Source organism: Anomalospiza imberbis, chromosome 7 (assembly GCF_031753505.1).
Source record: "Anomalospiza imberbis isolate Cuckoo-Finch-1a 21T00152 chromosome 7, ASM3175350v1, whole genome shotgun sequence".
Taxonomy (NCBI): Eukaryota; Metazoa; Chordata; class Aves; order Passeriformes; family Viduidae; genus Anomalospiza; species Anomalospiza imberbis.
In genome coordinates this window covers 10,770,368-10,797,400 of record NC_089687.1, presented here as the reverse complement: position 1 = coordinate 10,797,400, position 27,033 = coordinate 10,770,368, and the positions used below count along the sequence as shown (strand labels likewise).

The window sequence follows — 27,033 nt, the reverse complement described above, 5'->3', positions numbered from 1 at the left end:
GCCACACAAGAGAAATTGTCAAGTTGTCATTTAAATGTTAAACTGGGTTTTATGGAGACAGCATAGTGGCTGCTTAGGGAGTTTGATGAGAAACACAAGGCTGGTAGAGGGCCTCTGCAGGTGTGAAGTTATGACAGTAATATTTAGAAGTCCAAAGTGTAAGCCCCTGTTAAATTAGTTACTCTCAGAGAACATTTCTGGATGTAATTAACATTGCATGAATTGCTGGGAATTATCTAGTTCCAATTTTGAACCTCTTTCAGCTTCACTTGCAGTTTCCCAAAGCAGACCTGTCTGTTTACATAGTGCATTTGTCCTGATATTATTTTGCTGATTCAATCCTTCTGTGAGCACTTGTGCCCGGGAGAGTGAACAACAAACATCAGACTACGTGTTATTTCTGTGACCTTCTGAATATCTGATCTGAACACTAAAAACCAATCTCTACTCCAAAAAGATCTGTGGTGGGAACAGACATAGAAAACAGTAGTAATGGCATAAAATAGGGCTGGAGCTCTCTTTAGGGACAATTTTTTGTCTTCTTGTAAGGAAGGTAAATTTGGAGCATTTTCTGTGATCTTTTCTGTGATCTTGTTCTTCAGTTTAAAAATGACTAACTCCAAATTTATTTCCAACACAGCATTGCTCAGTGAATGGTGTATTATTGCTACTAAACCACAGCATAGGAAATACCCACATACTGTAATTTTAAGTGACTATTAAAGAACTCTTTGAGAAGAAGTCCCACTTCTGCAGAGCTCACTGCTGGAAAAGATTTAGTGTGTTGTGTGTGCCTTGCAGACAAAGCTGCAGACCACTGCAGCTGCAGTGGGACAAGAGCACTGTGCCCCACAGCCCTGAGGAGCTTATGCCACTCTTGCCTGGGAAAAGAAATGACTGCAACGCTTAAACCAGGAGAGAGCCACAAGCTCAGACATGTGCAGCTCAAGCTCCTCTCTACCTCTCCTCTTGGCCCAGCTGCTCTGAGCCCAGAAGAACAAATGTATGAGAGATTATCCTCATTTGCTAAGCAGATCCTGAGAGCTCAGTGCTCTGAGCAATGAGGCTGTGATGAGTTTTCACCTCCCTGTCCCAATGTGTTTAGATAAGAGGGCAGCCCAGCCTTGTGCTGTGAGTGTGTGCTATGCCTTGGTAGGCAGTCCTTCCTACTCAGTGATATTTGTTTTCCACAGGCTTATAAATGTGCTGAACTGAATTTCCTAAGACGGAGGTAAATTATAAGAGAAATCACTTTGGGAAAACAGAAATCCTTACATGCCAGTGAGGAGGTTTTAATCTGCACTAGAAATGGGAGAAAACAATAAGCACTATGCATCACTCAAACATTAATTATTTAAGAATTTTTCTCTTCCTCTTGGAGTTCTGAATTTTCAAGGAAAAAACAAAGAAAAGTATGCTGGAATAGAGGAGGGGAGCAGATGGGAGCAAAGGGATGAAAGGGTACTCACTGTGGCACGATTATGATTTGAACAAAGCAGATGAAGAGGAAGACTAGGGAGGCACAAGCCACATAGGCTCCAAACCTGTCATCCACCTGCTTGGAGTACTGCAAAAAACCACAGTTATTATGTTAGTGGGAAGTTTGGCTGGCTGCCTTCTAGCCACAAAAACTTCTTACTTGGTTTTTGTCTAGGTCCTTGGAAAGCAGTGCTGGTAGGAAACAACATTCCCAACTCCCCTTCTCCCCAGGCAATCTGTAAGGGCTTGATCAGGCCCAAAGGCCAGGGAAGAAATCCACAGAGCTGGGTGGAGAGAGGATTCACCAACTGCCCCTTGCACGAGAGCAACAGAAATGGATTAACTGGGACCAAGGTTCTCGGTCACATCAGACCTAAACTTCTTGCATGGGAAGTTTCCTCCAAGAGGGACAAACGCTGCTAATGAGAAGACCTTGCATTTCATGCAGATGACTTGACTCATTCTAATGGCAGTGCAAGGCTGCTGTGGTTTTCACACAGTCACCGCTTCCAACTTCTTGTCAACGTATCGGCTACGTGGGAGCTGCACCCGATTCCCAAAGATGCTTTATTTAGCTTGAAGCTCAGTTCTCAGCACAGACCGTATCAGTGTTTGAACCACAAAATAAAAGGTGATCTGAACAGGTGAACCGCTAATTTCCCTGGCAGTTTTCAGCTATAAAATTGAAGAGGAGGAGTGGGGGGAAATTACATGCTCGAGCTTTTATCCAGTCCCACACTGATTCATTGAACAGCTGTAAATCCTGAAAAGCTCTGCTTTTGTAATAGGTAGTCATTCTTGTCAAGGAAAGACTGTTTCTAAATAAAATTGTAAAATAATTAGTGCAAAATTATTATGAAGTGTTTTCCATGGAATAATGAGTTTAACCCAAAGACCACTCAAGCATCCTAAGGATATGTGCTTGAATAAAAAAATGAAAGATAAAAAGGATTACTTTCTTTGTGCAATTAAACCCACCATTTCTTATGGTACCTTTAATAATGTCATCCAGATACCTCTAGACTTAGACTTGAAAATTTAACTTTGCAGCCATCTAGAGCTGATGATAGCTGATAGTCCCTACTATATAGTCAGGGAAATGATCTTTGCCTGACAGCAATATCTGAAACCAAATCAGGAAGAAATCAACTACTCATGAGCTTTAGGTCTGTTACTCCCCTTTCTCACATATGTGGGATAGAGAACAATTTCTTGCTTAAAATGGGCTCCCAAAAATATCCAGAGTACAGATTGCATCCCAATGAGCCTGAATAGTACCTGGGGCTTTTTGGGGGGACAAAGGGCAGGGAAAAGTTCCTCCATAGGTGGTTCAGACCTTAGGTAGGCTGAAGTGGGTTTCTCCAGTGATTTGAAGGAGATAAGGGGTGACTGCAATCTTGGTTTGGCGTCTCAAAGTCAGAGAAACAATCTGGTTTATTCTTGATTCTCTTTACTGCTTATCACTGCATATTCAAGTGTGTCTGATAGAAATGGCTTTGTTTTCCTGGCCAATGCTCCCTTCAGATGACTGTGATTTTTTTAGGACAAGTTATATTAAGGTTTCCATGAAGAAGCATGGATTTTTCAAGGTCACCACCCCACCTCCAGCTCCCAAACCACAGCTTAAACCCTAGATATAAAAGCCTGACCTTCTGCAGGAGAATTAAAACTCCTAACAAGCCTGCCTGATGCACTGCAGTGGTTTTTGGACAGCGTTACCTTTTTCTCCAAGTCAGGCTCCCTGAATGTTAAGAGGAATTTGCGCACGTGCTCGGAGCGTAACCGATCGATGCTTCTGGCGTCGATGGCCCGGCCCAGAAACTCATCCACTTCATCCTCTGGGTTCATACTCTCCTGGGTGCTCCTGAGGATGTCATGAAAAGGGAGCATAAGAGTACAAGATAATTCCTGCCTCTGCACCGCGTGTTATTGCAGTGTATAATGAGCTGGAGGTTAGTGGCATTTTGCCTATGACAGCTTCAACTGGGAAAGGGACTGGGAGCAGAGAGGGGAGGGTTATCAGCTCTAGAGCTCACTGCCAGTCTCAAGTCATTATTACAAGGCTTCTATTTATTTGCCCTTTTTCTATACTACATCTGTTTCTTTGCACTCAGGTCTCATTTCCACCTCTCATTATCTAACACTTGGTAGCCTCTTTTCCCTTGTCCTCTGACTTATTCTTCCCTGCACTGCTGTACTGCTGTAGCTGTTAGTGTCGGCACTGAAAAAAATGATTTATGCATCCAGTCATATTTTTTGCTTTCTAATAACAATTTATGTAAATATTACTATGAAAATTTACAAACTTCAACAATTCTCCCTTCTTGAGAAAAAAATTATTTACAGAACAAAGATTTGGGGAAAAATGTGGCCTGACTCCCCTTCACACAGTTACTTATGAGTATAAAGCACAAAACAGAAAGAAAAATCTGTTTACAAGATTTTTACAAGATCCGTTTACAAGATTTTCCTCTACTTAAGGATAGGTTGCAAAAGAAAAAAGCAACAGAATAAAAAATACAAATTAGATTCTGCTTTCTAAATATGTGGAACAAGATTATAATCTTTTGTGTCACTGTTTTTCTGAATCTCTGCTATAGCTTCAGAAAAATGAAGCTGATTTTCAAAAACTGTTGAGAAAAAATAACACTGTAAACTTAATTGTCCTGAGTCATTTTGCACTGAGGATCAGGAAACCTGAAGCACCTCCCCAGATTCTAGTTATTTTTAAAATCTAACAGTATTTAATGACTTGATGCTGTCACTTTAATGGCCTGCCCTCAGACGAGCTATAGGCAGAAATTAAAAGCCAATCCTGAAGTGCTGTTTTTCCTGTTGCTGTTTTTCTGCTTTGCTTGCATGATTGCTCAGGTTATCCCCAGGGTTTGCCAATAGTTTTCCACTGAAATATGCCCCTCCCTTGCACTGGGGTGTTTTCCAGCAGATAACTATTTCTGTGTGCAAGCCCCACGGTGGCACAGCAACTTTGGGTTCCTGCTGTGTGACCCTCAGCTTTAGGCACTCCAGAGGAAAATCCTGGGGTCTGACATGCACGATGAAAAGCTCCTCTGCTTTATTTCCCTGGTTTCATTTGTACTGCACCAGAGCACACAATGCACTCTGTGTTGCAGCCAGCAGGCTCCCACAGGTAAGGCTGTGCTGGAAAGCAGCTCACAAACCAGAATGTGACTCTGTTTTAAAAGTCAGAGGTCCCTTTCCAAAAGGAAGGCTCTTTCAAAGCTTTCTGCAAAACTGGATCAGATTCTAAGAAGCCCTCTGTACCTCTGTACCTCTGTACCTCACAGAAGAGATGTTCTGTGCATCTCTTGGCAAGAGAAAAATAAATCAGGTCTATGTGCTCATTTCCATTCTACCACTCCTTGACCCAGCCAGCAAGTTGAATGTGTCTGCACCTCAGCTGGGTCATGATAGCACACCAGCGGCCATATAGCAGTCACAAGCCTAGTTTGTCTCAAGGTCTAATCTCTATTTTAGCCAACCTTACTATTTCAGAGGCGTTAGAGGAAATAGTTTTTTATTTTTGGACTCTAGAAGTTATTTAGTTCCTAGAAATTCATATAATCAGCTTTGAAAATAAAAGTGTTTTTTTCCTTACAAGGTCAGGACATTCAATTTACTTCCTCAGAGGAAGCACATCTGCTTGAGCATTCAGGGGGGTGCTGCTTCTTTTCATTCAGTCCTTGCAACGTCTTCTGGGCTCATAAAAACGAGCAAGGAAATCATTAGGCTTTGTATTTACAGAATGTCTTCCAAGGTCCTGTGAGTTATGTACACACTTGGGCCACTCACACTTCCCCATTCCATACCACGCATGGAGACGCGATGCGTTTTCCGCTGGAACCGAAGCAGAGGAGGCAGCTCAGCATCTTGGCAAAGAGCAGTCAAATTTCCAGTTCCAGTCTGAAAACGCCACTCAGGAGGATGCAAAGAGAAGAACCTGCCTGCTTGGTGTCTTCCTCAGCTGCCTGCAGGTCTGTAATAGGTTTTTTTACTGCTCAGGGTGTTTCTAATACTACAGTGACCTCCAAGGTTGCAGGCTGTGTAGAAATGGCCCTGCTGGTTTTAAATGGCCTTGCTGGGACAGTGGCAGTGGGCAGCCACCCTCACACAGACTGCAGGCAAGCTTAGTCACCTCACACAGCCTGAGCTGTTCAGGTGACTTTCACAGCCCATTGTACCCAAGCTAAATTACAGTACAGCAGGTTTGGGTACATTTGCATAAATGTAATTTTAAATTGGCATACAAAAGTTGCCTGTGCTAAGGAGTGCCCTGGAGGCAGTGCCTGTAAGTCAGAGCTGAGTTACTGCCATAGATTAATGAAATTCATATGTCAAAATGCCTTTTGATATATTGATAGCATGGTGGAGGGGGAAGGGAATGAGGATTTCAGGCTACCATGAAACTTCCAAAAACACATCCTAAAAGCAGTACTGAGATTTCTTCAAATGTAGCCAACAGAAAATTGTGTCAAGGGACAGGAACAGCACAAAAAGAGCTTGTAGCAACTTTTTCACTCTGCTTGCAAATGTGAACGCTACCAATTAACCCAGAGATGTTGGCTTCAGAGTGGCCCAGAAATGTGCTGCTGATTTAATTACTTTCTGCCAATGCAGAGTGTGACCACTGCCAAAACTACATGTATGCCATAATTTTAAATGCTTCATGCTTAAGTTGAGTAACTAAACCTGCATTCATGCACATAAGGTTTGGTCCTGTTCTCAGGGATGCGTGTTGCCCACGTCTTCCTTTGCTGTCAGATGAAAGTATCGACCCTCAGTATTTCTGCACATGAAGGAACTGCCTTAGTACTTGACATGGTTTAGGTATCTAATTTTAACCATTCTCACCACGAACATACTCCGCTAGAGATTTATTTTTGCCAAATCTTTGTACCTGAGTTAAACAGATTTCTGGATAAAGAGAATCAGGAGCAAGTAGTAGCTTCTTTTGGTACTGAACAGAAATGCAAAAATCCTGAAATCTGTATAATGAGCTGGCACCACGCTGAGTAAGACAGCTCAGCTATTGGGCTGTAACAGCCCAAGGAACCTTTCAAACTATAGGATGGAGAACAGATATTATGGTCCTTGGAGCAACAGAGGACATGCTGCTCCTCAGCTGTTGGGTGACTCTGCTGTGGACCAGCACTGAGGCAGCTGATTTTTGTGTTTTCTTGCAGAAACTATGAGGAAAAATGCTATTTCATGAGGGATACTGAAAATTTATGTATTCCTATGAATTATTTTGTTGTAATCTGTTAACTCTTTTCTGCCCAAAGCATATCTAACATCAACAGAATTTCCCAGCATCCATGGATACAACAGGAAACGGTGAACAGGCAACAGTGGAACCAGAGAAACATCCCAGGGTGCACAGAGCTAAATGCTATGAAAATCCAGTTTGCAGGGAAGGGCAAGGGAAGGAGAGAATAACTCTTAATATTGCCATGTCCAAACTTATCACTTTCCTTTTCCTTTTAGGCATCAGCTCTCAGTGCTCAACCACCATAATGTGAATTTTCCCACAGTTGGATGCCTAGAGCTCACAGAAGCATTGACCTGTCCCAGCTCACAGAAATCCACTCAGCCCTGACCAGCAGCATGAGAAACATGACAAAGAGCAACAGCAACATATTTTAGGCATCAGTCTCCTCTACTGTTGCCTAACTCGCTCTAAGCAAGCTTGTAATTAATGCCATTCAGCTGGACAGAATGTGAAATTATTCTAAACACCTTCAATACAGGAAATGCTTTTGTTATGTCCAGTTGTAGAATTTAAAAAGTGAATGTGTTTGGGTTTTTTCCTCCAAAGGCAATTTTTCAAAATACCACTCTCATTAAATTGTTTTAACCATTTCTCCAAAATTCTATAGGAAAAAAATGAAAACACTGCTAAAATTTGGCTATATTTTAGAGCATGAAACTTTGAATTTACTTTTTCAAACGAGCTATCATTTCTGAGTTGATTTTTATATGTAGAACTAAGCAATATGCAATAATGAGTAATAGAAAATATATGCAAGTAAACTCAGAAACTATACAGGCATTTCAATACATACATAAACCTTTCTGAGTGGAGATGTCCAACACTTACATATACTTTAGAGGAAGATTTTGTCTTGGGTTATTTTCAAAGAGTGGAGATTATTTGGGGCAAGGGGAAGTGCAGCTGAAGCATTTTAATTATAAAAGAAAGTTAGAGCCACCAAACAAATAAATGTTTTGAGGGCAGTGGCTGTTCTGAATGCACATCAGTCAATCCTGTGCCTTCAACTGGCTGTCCCTCCAGGATAAACCTCTGGGGAGCCCAAGCATTATTTTTGGCTTCCAGGCATCAATTTTTGTCATTTTTTAATATGAGAAAAAAATCCCAAATGTGTAAACATAACAGTGTATGACAGAAGTAAATTTGCTTACTTGTCCTTGGGGTCCTCGAAACCCTGAAAGAAAGGAAAAGGGCACAAGGGTGAGCAAACAGGCTGACCTTGAGAACACAAAGCATCCCGGGAACGGCATTTCACAGGGGACTTTTCAGGGCACTCATTTGTTAGGTGTGGATGGACAGCTTTTCCCACCCACAACAATATTTTGTGCAGCCCTGCCAGCGGGCAGACAGAGCAGCTTTGGAAAAACACACTCCTTCAGATATAAATTCATGGAAGTGCACATGAAGGAAATGTTTCAGCTGACTGCTGGCACACTTTATTTCAGGTGTCTTCTTTTTAGCAGCCACCATTACAAATGATACAATGGAAAATGCACTGATACTATAACTAAGGATGTATTTTACTTGAAACAAAACTCACCCTCTGTACTCAGCAAGGCTGCATCTCTTTATGTCAAGGCTCAGCTAAGGGCAATGGATGCATTTTGGTTTTCATCTCTCCCAGGCGTCTCCCTGCTCCTCCCCTCATCACATGCACACACAAAACATGTTTTCTTGAACAAGATTTCAGAAATTATTTATAATATTTGCAATAGCCCAAATATTCACAATTCTTTCAGGACCACCTGAATTAAGTATGTATGACTCATCCATAGTTTTAATGGCTAGAAGGCCTTAGATAAAATTTTATATGGAGACATAAGTTCGTATTTTTAGCATTAACATACCTAACAGACCAAATTACATCAAAATTGCCATTTTGCATGGGCTGAAACAAAATGTGCCCTCTGACATCTTGGCTTAAATTTAACTGTAGTCAAGAAAATTTGTATATTTGACAAGTAGGGTCAAACACTCAGGCACAGAGTTTGTACCCTGTGTTCCAAAACATAAAACAAATGTAGCTGAGAGATATGAAGAATTGCTTTTGTTTTTCTCCCAGAGACCTCAGGCCAAAACTGCTCAGGGCACGTGAGGATATTCCAGCTGCTGGACCTGCAGCAGCAGCCATTCTGGGGGCAGCACACTGAGATCCATCCTGACTGTGGAAAATCAAACATCTTTGGGCAAAAGTCTTCCCACAGTTGCCTTGTCCAAAACCATCAGTAACAACAACATTGACCAGATACTAAATGAGAACAGATTTTGCCCTTGGAGTGAGTTAGCAGTTTGGCCACATGGCAGAAGGAAAGCCAACACACCAGCTTTGCCAGAGGGAAAGACTGAGGTCTGTCACTCAGGTCAGCAGCCAGGACTGTGATTCACTGAGAGTGCAATTCCCATTTTTACATACTCTGTTTCAGACTAAAACCACGCTCTTAAACAGAAACTGCCACTTCAACTTAACCCATCGGAAATTCAGACCAAGGAATTCTCTCAGTTCCATGTCACAACCACCAGCAGATTCAGTGGGAAGAAGGAAATAGTAATGATGATTCAAAATTAGCATGTCCAATTATCCAAGCCAAAAAAAAAAAAAAAAAAAAAGCAACTTTCTGATTTCATGTTAAAGAGTGATCATTCAACTTTTTGTTGTGTGGTTTTTTCCTTCTTCTTTTGCCTAATTATTTTACAGTTGTCAGAAATATCTGATTGATTTATTTATTTATCCTCTAAGTAATCCTACAACACAATGCCAAAATTGAAAGCTTACTGATTAATCATGGAGACTGCTCACTAATTTGTCTGGTGTCATAGTCAGTTAGGCTGAAAAAAAAAATCATCTGAACATGAATAGCTACCAGCCAAGAAATAAGCAGGGAAGGGATGAGAAAACAGCCAGTACTTTATTAGATAGAGATCAAGGTCACATTTTCAAGCTTAGCCAGTTGGGAACGGGATGACTGACTGCAGTGGGAGAGTCCCCTAAAATGGTCTGATTTTCACAACCAGCTGTGAAACCATCCATCCCACTGAATTCCTCAAACTAAACACAGATCTCACACTCCTGCCTTCAAGATGCACAAGTGTGAGGACACAGGCTGACCAGGTCAAGTTACTAGAACACCTCAGCAAGCACACCGTCAAAAAATTCCCCAATATTTCAAGTGTGCAATAATATTTAACTGGCCATTTATAAGGGTGAACACTTAATCCACATGGAGTTTGATTCTGCTCTGCTTCTCTCCCTCAACAAAACGGTTACAAGGAAAGTTTCTGAAATAAAAGATAATTGATCTAGCTTTTCAATTTACAATACTAAATTGTGCTTGAAATTCTGGAAATTATTCTTGCTGGTAAGTCAATTTAAATTGGTGCTTCAAAACTAAAGACCAAAAAAATACATATTTCAAGTAAAGTATAAAAGAAAAATACTATCACATTTTCTTTCCTGGATCTTCATTTAACAAGGCTAAATATTTAAGAGTGACTTGAACTTTAATTAGAGAGAATCAGCTGAAAATTAAATGTTGTAGGAACCTGTTTAAGTTAAGCAAATTAAATGATTCACTTCAAACGCTCCCATTTCATACTGAAGATTCTTCAAGCAAAATTGCCAAAAATGGAATTGTTATAGAGAAAGGTCTGTGGGATTATTTTAGGAAAAAAAATCCTTAAACACAGCTTCTTAAAACCTGGTCATTTATGACAGGATATCTTTCTTATTTGCGCTGGAAGACTCTGCCAGGATTTAGAGCAAATACACCTCTAGGATCTGGCTGTGACCAGAGATTTTCCTCCCTCTCCACTAAAGCATCCAAGTTCCAATCACTCACCAAGAAGCCTTTCAGGCAGGGGAGGCAATCAGGTGTCCAGGGTCGTGCTGCCCACCCTGCTCTGGGCTGGGAGGGAAATTTCCCCCTGGGTTTTGGTTAATGTACGCTCACCTCCTCCACTCTTGTGGGCATGCTCTGTTCATTGAAAAATCTGCACTTCAAATTATTTCCTTCCCCTTGCACAAGGCTTGAGCACTATTGACATATTGGTCTTTTTTCCTCTCCACAGCTGGCAAATAGTTTAGAACCTCCAGGAGTCAGATGTTTTGCTCCAGTTAAAGCCCTTGGCTCAGAGTAAGGCTGCTCCCATCAGTTGCAATAGTCTGTGTTATACACAGGATAAACACACAACCAAGCCTGCAGGAATAGGGTCTAGATAAATTTTTCTTCATTCTTACTCATAATCTGGTAGCCAAACTTCCAAACTCAAGAGAAATACAAGGGGCTAAAGGCACTGTCCAGCAGCCCTCATATCATCCACTGGAGGTTGGACAGCTGGGCTGGGGCTGGGCTCAGCCTGTTTGGGTACTGCTGCACAGAGATACATCAAAATTGGCATTTCTGCACAAACATATACAGAAATAGGAACTCTCAAAAAAAAAAAAAAAAGCTGATAAAAATGAGGTGCCTGTCATTTAGGAGAGGGGGTGTAAAGGGATAGGAAGAAAAACAACCAATTCCTGGAGTTAAGAATATGAATCCCCTCTTGACTGCTTATGGATTTGTACCCAGCAGGCTGAAACAATACCAGCGGTTTTCTAGGGAGCTATGAAGAAAAGGTTGGGAATTGTCAGCAGGATGAAAATGACAAAAATTATGATGGCTACAAGAATCGGACAGATAGGAGTTCGCAGGAGCTCAAGAAAAGCTCTAAAATCCTGATGATAAAGTAGCCCTTGTTCAGGCCAAAATTTCTTTTCTGTAGAAGGGACCATAAGGCATGAGATAGGTCTTATCACAGTACTAATGGACTGCTGCACATAGGACCTCATGCAAATATTATTCAGTCTCATTTTAAATATCCCTGATACTGGTGTTTTTCTCATTCCCTTGGGAAGCTGTATTACTCTGCCATCAGATTGCAAAAGCAAAGGTAATAGCATTAAATAATTGCTCTGAGATGAAGACAGTCCTCTCTTTGACTTCAGGAACAACCCAAATTCAGCTGAATCAACTCCTTTAAAGGCTCTGCTCTTTTGTCTTTTCTACAGGAGATTATTTAAAAAGCCTTATTGTTTTATGGCAGGTCAGGTGACTCAGAATCTACACTGACATCCTCAGTGGGAGTAGATGTGCAGGAGGAAGAAAAGAGGGAATGCTATATTACTGCATCTGTCCCTATGGCCCCTAAGGCTAACTACTTTATGGGGGATATTTTATGAATATCTATTGTGCTAAAAGCTCATATGACTGCCATCTCTCTGCTTGACTTCTAAATTAACTAAGCCCTTTTCTTTGAAGATTAAAACTGATTCCTTAAATAGAATGACAAAGTGTTTGTCAAAGACATGACAAGCTGATTGCTACACCATAACACTTCAAATCAAGAACGATTAGAAATAATAATTCTAACTTCAGGAACATTGGCTGTAATTATTAACATATCGTAAATATGCAAAGAAAAGTGGAATAGATTTTATATGCTTTTAACTTTTCATTTAACTCCAAAAATAAGGCAGTAGAGGGGCTGATGAGCTTCATGACCTTCTTAATGGCAATTTGTGTGGGAAGCATAAATTCTACCCTTAAAAACTTCGTTCTCAACTCCAGCAAAGATCTTAAGAGCAAAAATGACAAAAAACCCAATTTTTCTTGCCCTGTTTTCATCCAAAGAACAAAGTCAAAATGGAACTTACATGATGTTAAAGCAGAAATCGAAATAACTTTGGACTTAGGGACAAAATGAGCTTTGTAAGAGTTAAGGCCAACTTGCAGAGGTGCTTCCCAGAGACAGTGACCATGGAAAACAAAAAGGGAGAGTGACAGGCTGAGTGTAGATGTTGTTAAAAACAAACCTGTTTTGGCTCTACCACAAAACTAATTATTCACATCTATTTTCAGCACTTTTGTCCCTTCTGCTTTGTCCCTGTGGTCAAAAAGACAAGGCTATGAAGATAGATGCTGTCAGGTGTAAATGCAGAAGCAAAACTGAAGGACTTCAAAGCACTCAGGCCAAAAATAACACAATTTCTGTTTCCAGAGTCCAGAAAGAATAAAGCCTGATAGGAAGGATATTTAACAAGCATCTAAGTGCAGAACAACAGACTGGCAGAAAACCAGTTTATGAGACAGATTAAATGATGAGTGTGTCTGCTATAGCTGGAACACAGACTAATGAGGTCTGAAAAGGAAAGCTGAAGTGCTCCTTTTCTGCAGCCCACCCCACTTGATAAAAATACTTTCATTCCATGGCACTGGTCACAGATGGTGAAACCCTCTGCTTTCTTCAACTCAAAATGATTCTGTAGACAGTCCTCAGCTAGCAGACCAGACCTGGCCAATGCCATGAATTAATCTGGGCCATCAGATTTAAATATATAGATCACAAGAGGTTGCTTTGGTTGAAATAGGCTTTCTTTACCTTACTTTTAATTAACTTCTGGCTCTGAACTCACACCTCTGAAAAGTGCAGGTTGCTCACAGTTTTCTGTGAACTCTGAATCCAAATTTCTCCAGTCCAAAGGTTACATTTTCAAGTGAAATGGTTTCTGGTTCTGTGCCTCATTTGTGACCAGTTTTTAGAACTTGCAAAGCAGACATAAAAATAAGCATTCCTAGAAATGCTCTGAATCAGTTCCTGGCTCCATAATCTCTGCCCTTCCATGTCTACTCTCCAAGCAATGATAAACACGACAAACTTCTCCAGAAACTACTGTCAGCATTCTAATCAGACGCAGACAGACTGGATCCAAGCCTAACCAGCCTTAATTGAAATTGCCCACTGGTGCTGGCCAGAGCTGCTCCCCCTCTCTGAAGCCCAGACCCAAACCTGCTGACCTGCAGCCTTTTGACATTAAGGCAAATGTCAGCATTGCCTTACTGACTGCTTGAGGAAGCTTTGGAAATCGTTCTGGGAAGTGCCACAAATCCGCCTGTGCAATGCTTCCATGAACCTCGGAGGAAGTGTTTCTGTGAATAAAAGGAAATTGTATCTTTATTTCTGCAGGCTAAATTTAGTCCCAATCAAAACCAGTCTGACACATTTTAGTACTGTCTCAATCAACTGACCTTTCCCTTATGAGTAAAATTTATTCTAGAAAAGGGTACTGAATGGTGGAAAAATTATCAGTGCAAGGCTTGCAAGCAAATATCAAACTCTGTCTAGGTTTCTCAATAGCAGCTACAGCTGTTGCATTGATTAGTTCTTTAAAAGAGGGATTCTTATCCTTCTTTCAAAGAAGTAATCAAGGATGATTGCAATTCCTGATCAACTGGAATAAAAGGCTAGCAGATGAGGATACAAAACACTGTCAAGCCTCTGACAATTTGGGCACTGTACATTGTCCCCCCACTCATTTTTATGAGATCCCATGGATCATGTGAATCAGGCAAACCCTTTTTCCAGGTGAGCACCAAAGCAATTACACAGCGTAACTGCTGGATGGGATTCCTCCCCTTGCTGTTTGAGAGCTATCAAAACCAAACTGCCTCTATAAAACCCAGACTAGACTAACAATTTCCTCCCAGATCTATAGCAATATGTGGAGATTACAGCAGAAAGGATTTTGAGAGTTTCTCCCTGCTTGATTACGAGTTAGATTACTACAACAGCAGTGAAAAAATAGTGGGTCAAATTCTGCTCTACTGGGGGCCCCTGTCCAGCTTTGCTGACGTCAGGGTTGCAATTACCAGATTTAGCAGATGATTGCTAGAAAAGAGGATAATGATGACCTGCAGTTAAATGAAACCTTTCGAATGAGGGCGAACCCTCAGTGCCTAATTCATGGACTTCTTAAATCCAATTCTCTTTGACAGAGCTGACTGAGGAAAACTTGTCCTATGGAGCTTTTATTTTTGATTTCAATTGTTTCTGGTATATAAGAGGTACAATTGGCACAGAACCAGCTATGGCATCTGTTCCACTGAGGCACCTGTTCCCCAGTTTTGATTTCCAAGTAACAAGACCTATTGTAAGGGCAACTTGGAGACATGAACAAGGAAATGAGCTGTATTTACAATGCAAAATGCAAAAAACGGTTTGATTTAGAACAGGGGGAATAGGACAAAGAATTACTTCATTGTTGAATGACCCTGCTGGTAGATGAGTGTTGCTTCATTAGAAAACAAACACCAAGCAATCAAATATCATGTAGAAGGATGTGCAGAGCTCTGAGCAGCACCACAAGGAACCAGGCAGCACCTACCTCAAAGAGCTTGTTTTCTTTATCATGCCAGCCATATCCAGGATCCATTTTTAAAACCTTGTCTCACATCTTTAACATCTTCATGCAGTAATATTTCCTACACATATGTAATCTCTATTTGATTTTATGTCAGTTTTTTTACTTTGTAATTAACATCAACTTCATACACAATTCCACTGGAAATTAAATGGTTCATTAGCTGTACTCAGACTCATGACAGAAGCATGATCAGACTGAAACCAGCATTGCAACCTTCAGGGCTTCCTCTTTCTGTTCCTAAACTTCCTAATGTTAAACATTTTCAGCAGCTGCAAAATGAAAGGAAATCTGCCAGATATCTATCTACATGGCACTCAGTAATCCCATTAGCCACTCTGCTCATATTTGATTGTAACTCAGAGGTACCTGCTTCTGAAGCAAACCTTCCCCAAAGCATGCACCAGTGAAACAAGCTAAGCTGCCATAGCAGCCAGTGTAAAACAAGGAGGATGGCTGCATGGTAGCCTTAAGATCCAACAGCAGGACTTCCCACAGATGATTAGAACTCATGACACAATTAATGCCTTTTTTTCTTTTTTTCTTTTTTTTTTTTGGAAGCCAGACAGAATCCGGCTGTGTCAAGTCTGGTTATACGACCTCAAAAAAGTCCAACATATTCTGGGCAGCACTCCTGATGTGAGAATGTCAACATAGTACTGTTGTAGAGGGAATTGAAGGGACATTTTGTGATGTAATGTCTAACATTAAAAGATTTGGATGCCCCTTGCCTGGAATTGTTTAAGGCCAGATCGGATGGAGCTCTGAGAAAGTTGTCTAGGGAAAGGAGCCCCTGTCTGCAACCAGGGGGTTGGAGTGGGATGATTTTAATGTCCCTTTCAGCCCAGACCATTCTAGGATTCCCTGATTAATAAAACCTCGGGATGAGCGCTGGGTTCAGCGAGGGCGCTCCCTCTCACCAATGAAATGGCAAGTGCTCAGTGGGAGCAAGAACAACCACGGGGCTGGAAAGCACCAGCTGGGGAACAAACTTGATGAGGGAATCAGAGCTGTGCAGAGACATGGTAATTGTCTTCAACCAAAGAGAAGATAATTCTAAAGGAGAGAAAATGAAACTGTCTTCTATCCACTGTGAATAGCCCATGCAGCACCATGTTTCAAACTGAAGTGAGGACATGTGAAGTAAAACATCAAGAAAAATCATAAAACTGTTGAAGAGAATGACCAGCAAGACTTTCCATCCTTTCAGGTCTTTAAACACGGGCTAGACAAGTATCTGTCAACAATGTTGGGGGGTATAGCTGGCTCCTATACAAAGGGGGGAGATCGATGGCATGAAGCTCCATGCAGCCTAGACTAGAAACTTTCTAAAATCTTTACATATATCTCATGTTATTCATATATTATTTATTCCCTATGCATTCTCCTAATAGATTCTTTTTAACCTTATTTTTTTCAATATTTGCAAAGGATTTTGTGAAGCCACTCCAGACTTAAAAGCCCTGAATAAAATAATTAGAAAATTTTCAGGAAAATCAGGGATTTCACAAGCTTCTTTTCAGCCTGTTCCTTGCATCTAAGTTTTTTTCTTAACTTAGACCTTCCTTTCAACAAATCAGTATGATTATTTTTAAACCTGCCCTTTACAGTCATGGAGAATGATTTACCATTATTTTTTGTCCTTATAAACATTCCTGTATTTGAAGACTTTTATTTATAATCAGTCTTCTCCCTTATAGGTTAGAGCAAACGCAGTATTTCTACACTTTCAGAGGACACACTGTTGAAATTCTGCTAATTTGTAATTTTGTCCACTAGATTATCTCTATTTCATCCACATCTCCTAAATTATTGTAATCCCAAACTGGATTTGCTTTTCTGGATACAAACTTAATAATGTTGAGCAGAGTAAAAGATGCAAGAAAATAATTTGTCATCTGGAACAGCCCTGTAATTTTGGAAAGTATCAACATTTCCCTTTTTATTGCTGTTTACAACAAACCTCTTTCAGTTTACAGTCAACTACAATCCCCAAATTGGTTTTTCTTTAATAGCAATTTTGTTTTGCTGATGAAAACTGAGACATGAGTATTATTTCCAGAAGTCTAAAATTCATCAATATTTATAAAAGCACTCTGAAATATATACTGGGAAAAGCAAAGTATTTCTCAGTGGTGTATAAATATTGTTATAGCTATAAATATACCTGTACTCTCAAATGCTTTTAAGTCCACTTATTTTTGACCCTCTTGCAATTACAAACTGGACTAGAGAGACAGTGGGGAGGACAAGGCTGGTGTATGGAGACCTGGGGGAATGAGCAGCACAAAAGTCTCCATTTCCAGAGAGATACAGTCACTGGTGCTGGACCGATTGCTTGTGTTTAGGAAAGGAGAAGACAAGCTGTAAAAAGCAATAAAACCAGAAAGCAGCCCTGCTGCTCTGCCAGGCTGTGGCTCTGTTCCTGCTCTGTGTACAGCCACAAGCAGCCCTGTGCCCCCGGCCCCTGCAGCACCACGGGCTCCCAGCAGCAGGGCTCCAGCAGAGGCTGCCAGCTCAGGGCAGGGCTCTTGGCACTCCCAAGGCTTTTGGGTCTGACCTTCCTCTGCACATTTACCACTCTGCAGGGCTGTGGCTCCTCACCAGCTAATGGAGGTCAGCATCAGCAGCGTGCCACATTGATGTCTCTGGGCTGCTGCCTCCCTGGAGGCTCTGCAGGGCAAGGAAGGCCACTGCTAAGCAATGGGAAGGGAAAAAGCAGGATTTGTGATGGTCTGGAGAGAAGACCAGTGCACAAGGAAAGTGCTGGATGGGATGAGCTGACACAGTTGCAACCCCTTGATTCAGGCCCCAGTTGGCCAGGGTAGGAGTTGGAAAGTGTCTCCTCTTTTCCAGGACATTTTAGATCACCACCACATGAACACATGTGGGATAATTTATCTTATTCATACGTGCAAGTGTCTGAAAAAACTCCTGTGTGCACAAGGGAAAAACTTCATCTAGAAACATCATGGAAAATCTGCTGGACCTGGTGCAGGTTAAGGTCCACGCCACACCATGGAGAGAAGCAGGGACCAAAGGCCTCCCCACACACTGCCCACGCTGCCATTCCACACAAACCCCACCAGCTGCACTGCTGATGTGCCCAGACATGGCAGCACTTTGAAATGATGTGACAAAAGAGGAGGAGGAGGAGGAAAAAAGGAATAGAGGGCTACATTAGATGCTAATCTGTCTCCTCTCAGACTACTGCTAATATATCCTAAGAATAGAAACAGCTACTAGAGCCAGCATTCACTGGAAAGAAAAATGGCCAAAATAATTCTGTTTTCTATTAAATATAACAGTGCCTTCCCAAAAATGCAATTCAGGGAACTTCAATATTCTCTTTCAGGGAATTGTAAGTAGAGCCACAAAAAAACTGTATCTATTTTTTTTTCCTGAAAATATGGTTGTCTTTAAAATGCAAAATGTTTTGCATTTGTGACAAAATGCAGTGCCCTTCATAACCATCTGTATTATTTCCTACACACAAATGTGTTCATATCTACACATTAATATAATGGAACTGCACATGACTGCAATATTACCTGGCTCCTGCCTGAGGACTATCTCACAACTACCCTTATAAATACCTGTTTTGCAATGACAGAGCTAAGGAGCTCCAGGTCTTGAACAGAAAGGCAATGTTCCATTGCCCACTTTTGGCATAATACTTTGACTAATCCAACCTTCCATGTTCACAGCTTCCAAGAAGAAAGACTATGTATAACAACATGCAAAAGGTCTGGGCAAAGGCGGGTGTGTGGAACAAAGAGCACATTTTCAGGAGGTTTGAGAGCTGGTGCTGCTTACCAAGATCAATGATATGTCATCCCAGAGGAGCACTGATAAAAGCCTCTGTAGTTCTGCTCCCCTTCTGTCTCTCTGCATTTTGTATTTCCAAGCAGGCAGTTTGCAGCCAGCGTGCACTCTGCATGCATTAAGCACACACAGCCTACATGTAACACAGTGTTACAGATTACAAAGCACTGTGCAAAGCTGGGTGGTACAAAAAAACGCATATTTAAATTAGAAGTTAACACAGAGAGACTTGAGACAGGAGATGGAGAAATTGGTCCTGTGTTTTAATCATTAAAATGTCCATCCAGCAGCTATTAAAATGGGAGGCCATGGAGAGCGTGTTAGCATTTTCACTAATGCCTCTCAAACATAACAGGTCTGTAAATCTGTAAATAACAGATTTTAAATAAACAGCCCATAAGAACAACAAAAAGTCTAGCTGAAAATAATACATGTGAATCAGGTTTCAGTTGGTTTTCAAGAGAGAGCCTGATGCATACAACATCAGCTTCTCAAAGGAGAGTTAATACAAAAGGCAGATTGAGTAAAAGAGACTTTCTGAGCTGCTGAATTTTCAAGAAGGTAAATAGCATTACAGGGAAAGGCTCAAGATAAGGAAAAAAAAAGTAAGTCTTTCCTCCTACAAGTGAGGGGCAGTGAAGTTTTTAGGACTCAGCTTGGTATTTCAATAAATAATTATGTTTTTCCAACTGAACAACCAGCTAGACACGGCAAACTGTAATTAACACCAAGAAGCATAATACCATTTGGCATGCATACACCTTGTTTCTGAACAGGAGGCTTCAAGAACCCCTTAAAAGCTATTCAAAGAAACTTATAATTATAATTATGTTCTAGTGTGATTAGTCTCTTCTAATAATGTCATGCCTATTGAGCACACCCTATTGAAAAGCCCACATAAAAAATGCACAGTTCCACTGATCTGTATGCTCATGTCAGAAACCCTTATTTGGAGATCTGAGAAATGAAGGAAACATTACTATTACTAAGAAATTTGGTTTAGCACTTTAAAATAATATTAAGATTGAATAATATTAGCACCAACTATTAATAAATGTGCGAGCATTCCCCTTTAAAAGATACCATATGCAGTTCCTTATAACTATGCCCAAATTTTTAAACTGTGGGATTGAATCTCATGTTCATAATTTTTTTTTTAAATACTTAAAGGCTTTGGTGACCTGGAGCAGAACTTTGGCTATAGACAACAAAGTGAGTGACAAATAGACACTTTTGACTGTGCATGAAGGGTCAAAACAGCATAAATAAGGTTACAGAACAATCTGATTATGCATGCAATTATAGAGGTGCTAAATATTTCTATTATTATTAAAAACAGCCACTATAATATAAACTATCTTCTTAATCTTTATTGCAGAAAACGAAGATATCATCTACACCTTTTATGTAAAATGAGCCATAAAAGTCCTCTCAGTGCAATTGAATTGGTAATTAGCTCTTGTTCATTTTAATTTAGAAAGACTGTGAAAGGTACAAGAAAGAAATGAAGATGCCTGCTACCTTAGGCCAATTAATCCATGTACTCGAGGATGTATTCTCCAGGATTAAACATGGCAGTGACATCCCTGGGGCCCCACGAGCACACAGAGAGAACAGCACCTGCCTGTGACAATGCAAGCCAGAAACTTCTGCAGGTACTGAGCTAATGGAAATGTGTGTCAGATGCCTCTTGAATGCCTGGGTTATGGAGCAGTTTTTGCAGATAATCACGTCTTCTCACACAGCCTGGATGAGTGTTCAGAATGTGGGACAAGTCAGACAAAAGAGCTTTCTTTGTGCCATTCAGCCTCCATTCCTCTCTCAAACAACCTTGTGCCTCATCTCACAATCACTCACCTCCAGATGTACCAATTATTGTTATTTCTGGAGTCAAAGTCGAATTTTCCACCCCCATTTGGAAAACGCCCTCAGGGGCTGTAAAAACCTTCAGACAAAGCAGGAGGGATGTATCACACCATATTAAGAAGAAAACAAATTAATGTCCATAAAGCAAGGCATTACCATTCTCTTCATCTCCTTGGAGACCTGGTGGCCTCCGAGGTGGTTGTAGAAGGGCCGGTCAACGCCCCAGTGTGGCGGGTTATGGCTGATGGAATTGGCACGCTGGCGGTTCATCTTGGCTATCGTGGCTTTCTCGTCTTTCTGGAATACAAACCAGAGAGAAATGCACAATAAATTTTCAAACATTGACACAGCAGTCATTCTGCAAGCATCTCTCACTTCTGATCTCTCACTCCAAAAGCTGGCTTTGCACCTTGAACTCTATGAAGCAGTCGCGGATCAGAAGCAGTCCCAGTCACAGTTTCTTTCTCTTATTTTGAGAACACTTTAAGTGGTGCCCATAATTTTAATCCTTCACTTGTTCTGAACAACCACCATAACCTGTGTAAACATGGGGAACATTTAAAAATGGAGACATCTATTTTCTTTATTAGCAAATTGAATCAAACTGAATAATTTCAGATAGAAAACTGCAGCTCCAAGCTGAGATACTATACAAAGGGTCCTCAAAAAGCAAAAGAACAGTTCCATCATAAGAGAAAGGACAGGCAGAGTGATTTTGTTGAAGAACAGGAGCCTTGAAGCTCCTTGAAGCTATGGGAATACAGGACACCTTTCTCCATAGTCACAAGCAAATAATTTTCCATACTTGCAAGAGCATATTCCCAGACATGCGAAGGAAAACATGTAAATCTTGCCAACAACTGTGTTCACATTAAGGGTAATGCAATTGCAGAGTGTGACAAAATGATCCTCCCAACTGTAATGCTATCTTCCAATTTAACATTGACACTAATTCTCCTGAAGTTTGGACAAAGTCTTTGATTTTGTTATCAAGGCTTTGGCTCTTGGCTGCAATGGGAGCTTACTGTGAGGTTAGCACAGGATCTGTCAGACAGGTTTTATTCCAGCTCAGTGCCAGTTTCAAGAGCACAGAAGTGCAACATGTAACTAGGATCTACAACAGGCAGATTAGTTCCTTATTTTGAATATAGTCCCTAGCCAAAAGGACAGGCAGGTTTCCACATGGAATGTGTTCTGTGGACAGAAGTCCCTCTAGCAAGGGCTGCACTGCAGACTGGCTCAGGGAGGATTGTGTGATTTACCTGTGCTGACTCAGAAGGCAGAGGGGTGCCATTTACTTGCTTAAAACAAAAACTCTGGAGAGACTAAAAATACAGAAGGTATGGATTGTTGTTTATTACTTGAGAGATTAAACTTTTTAAAGAGAATTGCTGCTTCAATGACATTAGAGAAGAAAACAGACTTAGCAGTTAATTTTGGATTTCCAGACAAATGAGTTATTTAAAAAGAAAGGCTCCATTGCTTTCAGCTGTAGAATTTTGGTTCAAGTGTTATTTGACAATACAAGTAGGTCTGCTGCTTTTCTTGCCTGGAATCTGCATTCCATATCTATTTATTTTGATTCCCCACTATTCAGTGTAACTTGTACCTCTCAGGAGTTTGCAAAATACCTGGTGTTATTTCCATGGTAACCACAGAGTTAAATGTCAAGTGCTATGCAGCCTTAAATTAGGGTTTTTAAAAAGAAATTTAGAAAGGCTTGCTGAAATTCAGTGCTGGAGAAAGCTGCCTGATTGACAAGCATGGGAAATCATCTCCTCTCTCCTTGCAAGGAAGAGACAGCTACAATGACAACATTTCCCTCGAGACCACAGCTCACCACACGGGCACCAAACATTGCTGAGCACGTGCAGCTGCAGCTTCATGGCCACGGGCTGGGGACATGGGGCCACCTGTGACAGGAGCCCTGTGGCCCCCAGCCAACTGGGCCCCGTGACAGCGAGCAGCAGTGGTCCTGCAGCTCCAGGGTGCCAGCAAAGACCTTCACCCAGCCAGGATGACAAGTGAAGGTCCACGAGGAAGCCCTGTGGGAGCAGGATGACCGTCGGGAGAGCCATAGGTGCTCCCATATGGGTGCCCCCAGGACAGCAAGTGCCTCCCACATCACCTCTTCCCCACATTGAACCCACACTGGTTCATCTGCAAAGCCTGAAAATTCCAGCAATTGGCACCAGCTGAGTTTCACATGAGCAACCATGACAGAGCCACTGGATAACCTCCAGGAGAGACATCTTTTAAATGTTTCTAAAAATACATTAATGAGATGAAAGCTTAGTGTCCAGATTTGAGTTTGTTTTGATGTCCAGGTTTGAGGTTTTGTTTTTTAAGACTCGCTGCTCTTTATACTCTTTGCCATCATTTGTAATACTTTCGTGTGGCTTTTTTCAGTTATGCAATCTTTTTCATAGTTATGCTTCTCTCTTTTATGATGTGATGGCAGAAAACTGGTAGGAAATACAGTTTCATTATCTCCAAGCAAATAGATCTTGTTTTTCAATAACAGAAGTGACACTGTCAATCCATTTTATTCCAATAAAGAGGAGGGTTTTCAACCAAATGGAATAAAAAAACCCAGATGTTGAAACTAGGCTGGGGACCCATAAAAGCAAAGCTATTCGGTTACTTTACAAATGCCTTTACATCAACAGATGATAAAAGTGATATACAGCAGGTTTTTGCCCCATGAGTTAGTAAATTTGGTTAGAATTTGAGAGAAGCTTTAATGCCAAAGTCCATGAAGACATACTATCCCTCTCAGCCCATGAGTGATCCTCACACCTGCTGCAAGTGCTAGTGAGTCTGAAGCACTGCTTGATGAATTTGAAGGAAATTAATGACCTCATACATATTTATGGCACATCTGGATTGAGGTAAGAACAGGAAAATGGGTAAACATGTAATTCTGAGATTGTTTCTAACCATGAGGTCAGGCACCATAAATTTTCCATGGCTTCGTGAACTCTGGCATTATTTCCCCCCCCACCTCTTGTAGGAAGTTTCCACTGGATTGTGGATGATGTTTCAGTAATATTTCCAATCAGATTAAAACACAAGCACAGTGCACTTCTGCTTTTCCACATTACATAATGTGCTACTATATCATCTTGAATAATAGGACTTTGCTGTTAACATCAACACTTACTAAAGAAAAAATAGAACCTGGTGTTTTAAAAACTTGAGATAATTTATTTTCTGCAAAATCACTTGTTCAGTGGGTGATGAAAATAACAAACTCTAAAAATGAAGCATTAGATGGGTCACAGCTCCTCTGTGGAAATTTATGAGGATGCCTCCTCTGTTTCTTCCTGGATAAGTGACAGCATAAGGACAGCTTGCACACAAGGCTGCCTAAGGCATAACATGACTGGAAAAGAAGAATAAAGAAAGAGAAATGGTGATACCTTTCAATCCTACCCATTACAGGCACTACCAATAAGAGAAGAAGGTGCAAAATTTCTGACAGCAATGAGTTTTTCAGATTTTAGGTGGCTAAACTCCAGAAAGCTGTTGTGGGAACTTTTCAAATCTGGACTCACAAACAGACTGTAAATCTGATTCCCAGGGGTTTTATTGTGTTCCCACCACACCACCAGTTCCCACACACTGAGCTACAGTAATGCTACAGCAAAACTGCAGAAAGAGCTGGGGTTTTCTTGTATTTACCAATTGAATCAAGAATGCCTGTTACTTCTTTAGTGTGTGTTTGATAGGACTTCCCAACACATTGATCATCAGTGCAACAGTGAAATCTGATTATGGATCAATCCAATCAGATTTAGCTACATATTATTCTTTAAATTTTCTTTAAGTCCTTCTGACATGTGCATGATGTTGCTGGTAGTGTTACATGCTCCAAACCAATGCCTTCATAAATCTACATAAGTGGACCCCTGCTGAGCTCTGATTAAATGTGTTAAATTGAGGAATCATCACATTAGATTGATTGTGTTTTAGGAGAGTCACATGCTCAACATTTAAAGGACCATTTTGTTTCTTCAGCTGGACGGAATTCCAGGGCGCTATTTAGAAAAGAATGAGAATTGTTTTTCTAGGAGTTACAGCCAAAGTTTTGTTGAGCTGTTTTAAGGCCACCATCAACAATCTTTTCTGAAACTGGTGTGTACCTGCTATTGCTAAAAGAAACACCCAAGTGTAATCAATTGAAAGACAGTAGAAAAAATAAACATTTTTTCCCTTTGCAGACTTTGTGCACTCAGCACAGTGTGTTTGGTCAGCAGTATTGCTCATCTGTTTGCAGGCACAATTTGTTTCTATTCGTGTCCAAAGCAAAGCATTCCCCTAGATTTCTGACAATGTTGAGGATGATAAAACTAGCTGTAAAACTATATTCTGTTAGAATCTTATTCCCCTTAAGGTCTGTTTCCCACTCCTCCAAACACACACTTTTCCACCCTTCTCAGAGTAAAGCTTTGAAGTGCTGGGAAGAGTAGTTATGATGGTTCTGCAAATTAGTGCAGCACCTGATCTCAGAGAAGAGCAGAAAGCAAGTAACAACCACAGAGCGGCACGCTCCTGTACCGACACCAGAAACTTGGGCAAGTGAAGAAGAACTGGGAATAAATAAATGGAGTATTGTAAGAATATCAGAGAAGTGATAAGATAGCAATAATGACTGGGACAAATGTTTTGAATAAGATTCAGAAGAGCAGATATAAAAGTTGTGAAGGTGGAGGACCAGAGATATGCAATAGGAAGTGTCCAAGGCCAGGCTGGATGGGGCTTTGAGCAACCTGGTCTAATGTAAGGTGTCCTTGCCCTGACAGGGGGGTTGGGACAAGATAATCTTTAAGGTCCTTTCCAATCCAAGGCTTCCTATGATTCTATGAAACTATTCACAAAGAGATAAAAAATAGCTATGGGAGCACAAAAGTTGCAGCAACATGGGCAAACCAGAAACTCCTGAAACTCCAAACACCTAATATCCATGGCATTTTTTATGTCTCAGTTTAGCCCAATAATTACGTAAGTCATCCAAATGTCCCAATTTTTAGCTACTCTGGGATGCAGCACGTTACAGCAGCATTATAGTAGTGCTCAGAGACTTCAGCTAAGGGCTACACTACGTAACAGAGCTGCAATAAATACATATAAAGCAGCGAAAGAATGATCCATTTTTTTTTCCTATGGCAAATCAAGGCATAAAGATGGAAGTTCCTCAAAACCTATGTCTGGAATGGAATCCACATCTCTTATGAATCTCTGTCCAATCTCCTACTCAAAATACATCCTGTGTTCAGAAATGAAGTCGGGTGCCAAGCACTCTGAAGTGTCTGTTTCTGAGGTTTTTTGTCTACACTTGCAAGCAGCAGAATCCTGATCTTATGTCTTCGTCTTCTCTCCAGAGAAACTTTTGCTTCTCCACAAGAACATGCAGGCAGCCTGGTCACTGCGTGATTTAAGAGACAGTATAGGCTCTCCACTCCAGGAGATGGGGTCTGACCACAAGGGTATTTTGGCTTATATTCTTAATTCTGCCCAGCAAAGAGGAAGTGACTTAGATACCTAAAACATCAGCTGGCTCATTGAGAGGCAGTGATGCTCCGGAACAATAATCTTGCACTGCAAGTTCTAATCCTCTTTTGAAGATTGACAATTGTTAATGAGATTTATTTTATGAACAGATAGAGACCAAAACATCAGCTTCTCTCTTTAGCAGATAATAAGGGATTTTCTTGGAAATTTTTTATACAATATCTATTAAGGAGATTTGAGGCTTCCATTCTCTCAGGAAATGAGGCAATGGTAGCAAAGTCTTTCTGTACAGGTGTTGGTTATTCAAATCAACCATGCTGTTGCAACATGTCACAAACACTAATTCACTGAATCTCATGGCAGTCATATTTATAGATGTGGGAAGGTTTAATTGGTTTTAGATTCAGAAACATATGAAATTATTTTCAATTGAGGCCAATCTGTATATGCTTGCCCACACTGTGAATAGCAAAGTAGGGCCTACAGTGCAAAAATTACTAAGAGAAATATTATTGGCTATGCTCAACTAGATAAAAAAGGTATTTTCCTAGTATTTCAGTCTACCATTTTTAAAAAGAATACAAACTAGTGATAATTTGCTATTGGCAGTCTCACAAAAAGAAGATTTATTGGCTGATGTTCACTTGAGATTGACTTGATTCAAGTTCAAGTCCGTAATGCCCTCATAGCCTTATTTTGTGCAGCCTGACCCATGTCACAGTTGGTATGATCTCATCTTACTGTCACAATGATGATTGATCATTACAGGGGACCAGTTTTTCTCATCTTCAGAAAGAGAGGCTGAAAAACAATGATAGGAACTGCT

At 40.8% G+C, this 27,033-nt stretch overlaps 1 protein-coding gene and 1 long non-coding RNA gene across 2 annotated transcripts in view; one reads left to right on the top strand and one right to left on the bottom strand.

Annotated features, from left to right (window-relative positions):
* The window catches only part of LOC137476932 (uncharacterized), a 541,698-nt gene that overhangs the window by 342,418 nt on the left and 172,247 nt on the right, over positions 1–27,033 (top strand). The window lies entirely within an intron of this gene.
* The window catches only part of ADCY5 (adenylate cyclase 5), a 204,061-nt gene that overhangs the window by 23,019 nt on the left and 154,009 nt on the right, over positions 1–27,033 (bottom strand). The window contains exons 8-11 of the mRNA XM_068195390.1: positions 20,850–20,990; positions 7,918–7,940; positions 3,199–3,343; positions 1,470–1,567 (exon numbers count right to left, since the gene is read on the bottom strand). Of these exons, the coding sequence (XP_068051491.1) occupies positions 1,470–1,567; positions 3,199–3,343; positions 7,918–7,940; positions 20,850–20,990 (407 nt within the window). The remainder of the gene's footprint in view (positions 1–1,469; positions 1,568–3,198; positions 3,344–7,917; positions 7,941–20,849; positions 20,991–27,033) is intronic.